Source organism: Mangifera indica, chromosome 10 (assembly GCF_011075055.1).
Source record: "Mangifera indica cultivar Alphonso chromosome 10, CATAS_Mindica_2.1, whole genome shotgun sequence".
Classification (NCBI taxonomy): Eukaryota; Viridiplantae; Streptophyta; class Magnoliopsida; order Sapindales; family Anacardiaceae; genus Mangifera; species Mangifera indica.
The window spans coordinates 17146417-17155688 of NC_058146.1; the positions used below are offsets into that span (position 1 = coordinate 17146417).

At 30.3% G+C, this 9272-nt stretch overlaps 2 protein-coding genes across 2 annotated transcripts; one reads left to right on the plus strand and one right to left on the minus strand.

The window, feature by feature from the left end:
• Positions 1-1952, minus strand: LOC123227902. The gene is made up of 2 exons (XM_044653035.1): positions 1708-1952; positions 1-418 (listed from the first exon to the last, which is right to left on the minus strand). Exons 1-2 carry the CDS (start codon positions 1808-1810, stop codon positions 198-200), a joined length of 324 nt encoding a protein of 107 aa, XP_044508970.1. The 5' UTR covers positions 1811-1952; the 3' UTR covers positions 1-197.
• A 3811-nt stretch (positions 1953-5763) lies between these two features.
• On the plus strand, positions 5764-7313 carry LOC123227903 (phospholipase A1-IIgamma-like). The gene is made up of 2 exons (XM_044653036.1): positions 5764-6323; positions 6833-7313. Exons 1-2 carry the CDS (start codon positions 5787-5789, stop codon positions 7289-7291), a joined length of 996 nt encoding a protein of 331 aa, XP_044508971.1. The 5' UTR covers positions 5764-5786; the 3' UTR covers positions 7292-7313.
• Positions 7314-9272: the final 1959 nt, after the last annotated feature.

Here is a 9272-nt window from a genome sequence, read left to right on the forward strand (position 1 = left end):
TAACAAAAATTGCATATTTAATTAATCTGAAAACAGAGTTTACACTAATCATACACCTTGAACTTAACAAATAGCAAATGGCAGCATAAATAAGATATACAAACAAGTAGATTGAAGCTATTCTGCTATTAGAAGCTCTGCCATCATGGTTCGGCTTCACTCTTTCCACAGGTGAAATGAGAAAGGCTTTGGCTGTCCTACTTTTCTTTCTTAGAGGCCACGGAAGAAATCTCAGCTTCACCAGTGGGCTGGCTGACACTAGCTTTGGCCTTGGCAAGAAATACAGGATCTGGCTGGTGTTTGTCTGAAGGTTCCTTAATTGCCAAATAAATGTAGAATGCAATAACTATATTGACTGATAAAACAGCAAGTAATCCACTTAACAATGTCATTCCATAGGGAGACAAATGGGCCAAACCTGAATAAACTAATGATGCATCAGCAAGCAAGTATTATACGAGGAAACTTAGCAACAATTCTTAAGACAGATCTTACCGCACATTGATAAACTCAGCGTGGCTCGTACAGACAGAGGGACAATTATGATAGTATAAATCAAGTGTAAACAGCATCGAACACATTCTTTTAGTTTTCCATTTTTCTGCCTTTCTTTCCATGTCTTAGTTCCAAAAAGTATCTCTTAATTTGATGAAGATTAAAACCACAGATGTCTAGGATGCAAATATATATCAGTCGGATAATACTATATTTATTAACTTTTCTTACTAACTTATAAATATAAACTAGTATGCATTAACATAATTGGATAATATAATTATTCATTTTATCTCTAAATTAAAATAACTCACTCATACTAAAACACATTAGTTTGTTTAGATAAATTAGTAAGAAAAGTTAGTATATTATTAGTCTTATTGGACCATATATTTTACATCTAGAATGGCAAAGAAAAATCAACCAGTCACTATAAATGGGACAAGGCTTTTCAGTTTGGAAGAGACAACCATGGTTTTGAAAGCTTATTTATAAGAGATAAGTTTATCCATTAGTTCTTCAACAATGTCACAAATTACCATAACAATTACTAAAAATTATGGAACAAAATAGATGTAAGGTCCCAATCATCCATCCCCAATCTTCACTGCAACAACATCTCTCTTCACCAGGTCTCCACATAAAGAAACAAATCCAAAATTAAAAAAAACAACAATCTGCAACTCATGCATCAACCTTGTGCAAGCAATTATCACCTGTCAGCTTTATACCAGCTAACAGTCTTCCTAAAGCATTGCTCAAATATTTCAAACTCACTGCCACTACACCTTCAAATAAGTACTTAACAAGCATTGCATTAAACGGCCAAAATATTCAATTTAAAGATTTGGGATCACTATCAACAGTTCTAAAACATGCGAATACCTCAACTAATTATCTTAATTAAAAGGTTATGGAAATCCCAATTCTCAAATTAGCATTAGGGTTTCTCAGACTTCCAAAATAAGTTGATCAATTTGGACGCTGATCAGTCTAATTACCCGTATAAAAGAATAAATTTTAAGCTATACCCAGAACAAAATCAATGATTTTTATCATAAATGTTCAGAACAAGAGCTCAAAGAAGAATCAAAGTCGTAAATAAATTAGAAAAAATAAAACAGAGCTTTCAAAGTGGGCTCTAAATCACCAAATTATTCATTAAAAAAAAAACATATACAAAACAAGATAATTTAGATGATATGATTTTACCAGGAATTAAATTATGATTGAAGCAAAATAAGATCGCGAGAGGAGCAATCCACATGAACATGGATGCAATGAAGATTTTTTTAACAACCTCTGCCATTTTCATGCTTCAATGCATCACTGAGATGCCCGGATGCTCAATCAACTGCAATTTTGGCGAATCGTCTTGTTTGAGATTGATTATGCGATTTGATTAGTTTTCGCATGAGAAAGTTGGAAGCTTTTGAGCGAAACATAAATGCTGCTGCGTTTAAACTCCATCTTCGAATCGCGGAAGGAGCGAAGGGCAGGCCGAATATTGGGCTGACTCTTGGGCCTATTGGGCCACGATGACGGCCCAACTTAAAACCATCAAACGAATTTATATTAATTTAAAAGGATGATATCATTTGAAACTACCCCACTCTCACGAAATGCTCTTTTTTTAATTTTTAATTGTTAAAATGATTAAACAACAAGGTTTTTTTTTATTGGAAAAATTAAAATTTTAGATTTTTTTCATAAATTAAACTAAACTTTTCATACTTTTTATTGAAGTTACCAGATAAATATAATTAGAATTATTTATTATATTTTAAAAACAAAATGATTAGTTTGGCATTATTAATAGAAAATACTGAATGTTAATGCCTTTTAATCCTTTCAATAAAATACTTAAAAATTTGATTCATTTAATAATAAAAATTACAAAATTTAGTTTCTTTAATGAAAATAAAAAAGATAATAATTGGATACCTTAGAGTGTTATTATCCATAATTTAAACATGGAGCATTTTGCTTATTTCAAAGGGCAGATTTGATCTGAATTGTTCGAGCTTAAGCTTGGATCATTGTTCAATTCAATTGGAACCCTCTTGCATTGTTAGCATGGTCACTTTAAAGCTCAGTTCTCTGATACCATTCACCAATCCAGTGAACTAAGTTTAATCTTGAATTGATTATTCTAAATTCGAGTCAAACTCAAATTGACATTTGTTTGGATTTAGCTAGAGTTGACTCGAATTCACCTTATTTACTCCTATAAAAAGGTTTCCATAAATTCACTTGCACCCTTATGGCATTGAAAACTAGATTATCTTTGTCACATTTATACATTTAAAATGAATACTAAATTGGGTAGTAGTGATGATGTATGGTTATGTGGTTAAATGTTACCTTATTCTTAATTCAAAATTACTCAATCACATAATAACATGTTATCATCTATATTTAATTTAATACTCAATTTAAATTGCCTCTCTCATTTTCCAAATTGCCTCAATAGAAATGTTTAAAAAAAAAAAAAAAATACAATGCATTTTTTGCCCTCACGAAGATAGATGACTGATTACCCTCACCTCTCTTGAGGTTTGTGTTTGTATTGACACCCCCACAAATTTACATAGTATCCTTAACCTTTCCATGGATTTCAAAATTTCTTCCAAACCTCCTGTCTTCGCAGTTTGCTAACATAATCCATTAAGTCAGTTATAGTTTTCTAACAATAATACTACTTGTATTAATCGGGGTATAAATATAATACAAAATGTATTATAATATAATTAGATAATATTTTATATCTTATTTAAAATCAATCAATTACATATAACATATAAATATTTGTACAAATAAGGGTTGGACTATTTTTTATATTCCCAGTAAAAGATCTATAAGACATCTTAACCACCAAAATATTATATTTAACTATTACAAATGTAGATGTATAGATTAAGTAATGACAATTAAAATTTAAAGAGATTATAGTGTTTTTACCACATTGTGCTTAAATGTAGATAAAAGAAAATGATATATAATAAGACAAGATACAAAATCTTTAATATGATTTGATTTGATAATTGAATAAAACAAGATACAAGATCTTTAATATGATTTGATTTGATAATTAAAATGTTTAAGTTTGACTGATTCCAAAGAACTTTTTCTTCTTCTCCTATTGGTTTATTGTTTGTATTGATTACACGGACACTCTAATTACAAATCTCTAAAATATTTGTATATTTGTATTTTATTTTCAAGGTTCTCTACAAAAAATTGAATGAGGGTAGAATATCTATTATTCCATTTATTTTCTTTGATTTGGTAGCCCATCAATTATTATATGCTTATTCAAAGTCACGTGGTAATGACTCCATCTCCATGTCTAATATACTTGTTTTTACCTTTTGGTCTTTTGTTCCATGTTACAATTAATCTATTAGAATTTATGTTACAAGTCACAAGTAAATGCATTTTTCATATCAAGCCTTAGATTTGTCATTTCAATGTTTTCATTTTCAAACTTGGAGGTTTATACATGTTTGTCATTCATAAGTTAAATGTGAAAATGATGAATTCAAACTCGGATTAGGCATTGACCTAGTCCAGAAGTTAGTTTGAATTTTAATTCATTCGACCGATAATAGAATAAATAAACATTAAACAACAATCAATAAAAAAGATTTGTGATTTTGTTGTATGTGTTATATTTTCTTTACAAAATGAATTTGGTTTCAGTTTTAACAGTGACATATATTGAGTTGTCTCATATCCCTTGAAAAAGAGATTAGATGTAAATATCTAATTGTATGGGAAAATCTCAACCTTTAAAATAGTTTGATATTGATTACACTAGAGCTTAGATGGTTGCTTATTCAAATTAATAAAGTTTCAGTAGTGTCCTATTATTTAGTGTTACAAGTTTTTAAACATTGACTCAGTCAAAAGGTCAATCTGAATTTTAATTGATTCGACCAATAATAAATTAAATAAATATTAAAACAATAAGCAACAAAAAAAGAACTATGACCTAACGTTATGTGGTGCATTTTCCACAAGCCTAATTGCGAGGGAAAACCTCACCCCTTAAAATAGTTGGGTATTGATTCCATGGAAGAACAACAAACTCTAATGGTTGTTTATTCAAATTCACAAGTTTTACATCAAGGTGCGAGGAAAAGTCTCTCCACTTAAAATAACAGTTTCAACTATATTAATTACATAGAAGAGTGTCACCTTGGTTACTTATTTAAATTCACAAATTTCAACATTGTCTGGTAGTAAGTCTATTCAAACTACTATTACAATACATAAGTAAATGCATTTTTTTTATACCAAGCCTTTGATTCTTGATTACAAGTTTTTTATTTCTTTTATTTTCTAACATTTAATTTGTAGAAATCTTTCTTACAAATTTAATATCATTGATTTTGCATGCCTAAGTTTTGTTTTCCGTGAACCTTGATGAACAAGTTTTAATTCAGCCAATTATGGAAGAAGAGTTGGAATATTCTTCTCCGCACCTTTCTCAGTCGGCCCTATTTCGACTTCCATGACTTTATCTCTAGACAATTTCGATGATTTCTTTTTCTTGGAACTTTCCATTAGATTAAGGCCGTGATAGAGGAAGAAGAAAAGAAATCTAATGATAGATATGTCAACAACTTTATAATTAGTTTGGTTAAATGAGGTTTACTAGATTTATAATAGAAATATTATATCGTGAATTGGAGGTTAATTATTGTTTATGGGCTAGTAATCTTTGGACTGACTTAAGAGCACCAATTGTTAGGAGCAAACTGCCCTAGATGGGGGAGTAAGACCTCTTAGAAGACACAATACTGGAGAGAAAATTTTATCATATTTTTATTCAATGCCTCTTATTAATTCTAAATGGTTCATATGATGGGATAACAAAATATATATATTTCTATTAAATGGATGGAACTTTTAATATTTCTAATTAAAATTATGGCAAAAAGTAAAAACACAAATGAAATTGTTTTTTATTTTAACAAGATAATTAATTTGATATTAGTAATTAAAAATACTAAAAATTAAGTGTTTTTCGATACAAAGATATGAAATTTTTTTTATTCAATAAAAACAATTTGAATCTGGATCGTAAATGTGATAGGGAAATTAAAAAAAAAAAAAAAACACTACAAATTTTCTTAATTGCGAAAGATGGCTTATTTCCTAAATAATATAATCATGAGACCAAAAGGTTGCCTAATTCTCTTCCAGGCTCCCTTCGTTCTATAAATGGCATGAAGTAGTATGAGTGTCTCCCCACAGCAAGATAAAGCAAAACGAAGAGAAGAGAGATGGCGAACTGGAAGAAGCTTAGTGGCAAGAACAATTGGGAGGGTCTGTTGAAACCTCTGAACAGCAATCTGGGAAACTATATAAAACTCTATGGTGAAAGAGTTCAAGTTATTTATGACTCGGTTAACTCAGAAGATGAAACTCGTCCAGCTTATATAAAGGAAGACTTATTTTCTGAAGCTGCCATTGCAACAGGTACATCTGGGAATTTATACACTGTGACTGACTATATTTTTGCAAACTCAGACGTTGCTTCCTGGATCGACTGGATGGTGGAGGACCAGTCTGCGTGGTTTGGGTATGTTGCTGTGGCCACAGATGAAGGAAAGAAAGTGATGGGAAGAAGAGACATTTTGATTTGCTGGAGAGGTACTCTTTCTCTGGCTGAGTGGTTCAAGAATGCTCAATTCGATCAAGTGTCAGCTTCTGAGATTTTTGGGCAGTGCCGTGATCCACAAGTGCACAAAGGGTTTCTCTCCATCTACACATCGCCTGATAGTGAACCCTCCTCCAGTAAATTGAGTGCTAGAGACCAGGTAAGAACATAAGATAAATTTGCATGAATAAAATAAAATCATTTCAGTTCGCAGGATCTATACATATACTTTATAGAAATACTGAATTTAAACAGTTTAAGATTACAGGAATACCGGATGTCTCATGCTTTCTGAATCCATAAACATCATAAAATTACAATGACCTGTCGTCCTCTCATGAAACATTTCTGATATGCCATGCTTTCGAAAACCATAGATTTTTTAAAATTCACAGTAACATATCTTCCTCTGCTGGAACTTTCGGAATAACAACTTTTAATGTATAAAACTATTGTATCTGGGTTTTGAAAAGGAAACCAAGGCTAAAGTCAAATAAACATTTGTCTACCTAAATCATAACCCATGAACTATATTGGTATCACATTCAAGTTATGTAAGTTTTCATTAAGCTATTCAACTAACCGGTTTTAATTAAATCAAAATAATTTACTGATTTCATCATTTTCTTTTTTCTTGATATGTATTTCTATTATGGTATATTTACGTAGGTGCTGAATGCTGTTAAGAATCTGGTGAACAAGCCCGAGTACAGGAAAGAGGAAATCAGTATAACAGTAGCAGGTCACAGTCTGGGTGCAGCTCTTGCAACATTGAACGCAACTGATATAGTTACCAATCAATACAATAAGCGCACAGGTTCGAACAAAGCATGCATGGTCACGGCCTTTGTCTTCGCCAGCCCCAAGGTTGGAAACGAAGGATTCAGGAAAGTGTTCAATGCACTCAGCAATCTTCATCTCCTGCGCATTGAAAACAGATTGGACATCGTTACTGATCTTCCTCCTTCCTCTATTTCCTACAAAAAAGTGGGCATGAAGTTAAGAATCAAGAGTCACAAGTCGGCATTATTGAATTTTACAGACGGGCTTCAGCTTCATGACATAATACCTGAGTCGCACAGCTTGAAGGAGTATCTCCAAGGAGTCACAGCCAAGCAATCACAGTAGGGAAAGCTTCAGAGTAAACTTTGAAAAATGAATGGGGCTGGATTCATCCATTAGGGCTATTTTCCCTTGCTGTTTAGTTGTTACTTTGTACATTGATTTGTTATTATCTTTTGGTAGAGCTTGAATCAAGTTAAGATGGAATAAATTAAGTATGAGTCGATCTTTATAATTGGATTTGAGTCAGTTAGATTGTATAGGTCTTGTTCAGAGTTAGCCCACTTTGATTCTAGCCCAATCTGCGAGTTTGATGTATTTTAACATCCATTATTATCAATGAATACGTTTACCATTGAAATTACAAATTTATATTTATGAGTGAAACAATAGAAAAAAAAATTTTAACTAAACCAATGTGATTTGTAAAATTAAACTGAACAAACTGACATGGCGAGGGCTCAAGGCAACCCGTTGCCTAGATCAAGTCCTTTTTTTTTGGTTTGGCCTTATGGGGACATGATTTGTAGGCCATCCACGTTGTGCTGGGGGATTTAAGGCAAAGTCTAATGGCTGATCTAATATGATTAGTTAAAAAATAATAAATAATTAAAAATTTTCAAAAAAAAATATTATATAGTTTTGTAGGTCAACTCGATAAGGGCTTGCAAAGGCATGTTCTAAGGAGCTTTAGGTCTTGCTGCGAGCCTTGACAAGGCCTACCTATCCCTAGGCATGATACACTATGTTGGAGTGGTTGACACAACTCACTGTCATGTCTATATAGCTTATTACACCTTGATTTTCATGGTCGAACTACCACGAAGGGTGGATTTATGTCAAGTCTGAATAATGGTCAACTCAAATTCAATTTGAATCTATAATGATTAGCTCGAGTTTGAATTCAATTTATTTGAATTAATCGTTTAAACATGTCAAAGAAGAAAAAATAATCGTAAAAGAAAAAAGAATTGTCACTAGAGAAAAAAATAATAACTAGATAAGTAGAATAATTGCCAAAAAATCAAATAAAATTCATTAACAAAAGTAGATACGGGATGAGAATTTGATTTTGTAAAACTTTATAAATATAAATTTACCATTTCATCCAACCTTGGGTGTGATATAGTCTTTTGGCCTCCTCAATTTTTTTGTTGGCTGTTGAAAACATTAAAGTTTGTGGGACACCATGCATTATGAAGACTTTGCCATAATAAATTGACTTAAAAATAGTCTAAGAAATACTTACAAATATTTTCTACCATTAATGAGACATTTTAGTGATAATAGTGCTTAATATATAAAGGATCATTTCAAATCTAATAGTATTAAGAATGTCAAATTTTATTATAATTAAACTGAATTAGATAAAAAGTAACAAGAGAGTGTGATTGAGTAGAAAATAAAAGACTATATATATGATTAATTTTAGTATATGTTGAGGTTGATTTAACTTATCTGAACTTGACTCAAATCTAAAATGACTAATTTTATTTAATTTATAAGTAATAAAAGATTATGAAAACTTTCTTTTGTCAATGGTAAGGTAATCTTATTATCATATCGACTTTTAATATTAAAAAATTATCAACGTAATTTTAATTTTATTATAATTATATTTTATTATAATTATATTCTTATTTATTATTTTTTTAGAACAAAAATAATTTTATGTCTAATTAATATTATAAATAATATAAAAAATATTTTAGAATAATTATATTTGAGAACATTTAAGTATTACTTCTAATAAAACATAATAATTATTTATACTTAATCTAAATTTTATCAAATTTTATTAAATATAATAATTATTTATACCTAATCTATCTTCAAGATAATATTTCAATTTTGATAATAAAATATTATCTAAACTAAATGCATTTTAAGAGATATGGTAAAAAATCACTAATAAATTTTAGAATTCGAACCAAATTATTAAATTAAAGATTTAATTTGAGGTCAATTTTATTGATCATAGATGAATCAAATAATGGAAAGAAAAGAGTGAAGATATAACTTTTCAGTGTCAGAAATCTAGACTACC

Excerpts from the sequence above, each read along its gene's own strand:
- LOC123227902 (XM_044653035.1), bottom strand. The coding sequence starts at position 1,810 with ATGAAAATGGCAGAGGTTGTTAAAAAAATCTTCATTGCATCCATGTTC. Across the intron at positions 419-1,707 it reads CAATCATAATTTAATTCCTG|GTTTGGCCCATTTGTCTCCC; the intron begins GTAAAATCATAT and ends TAGTTTATTCAG.
- LOC123227903 (XM_044653036.1), top strand. The coding sequence starts at position 5,787 with ATGGCGAACTGGAAGAAGCTTAGTGGCAAGAACAATTGGGAGGGTCTG. Across the intron at positions 6,324-6,832 it reads AATTGAGTGCTAGAGACCAG|GTGCTGAATGCTGTTAAGAA; the intron begins GTAAGAACATAA and ends ATATTTACGTAG.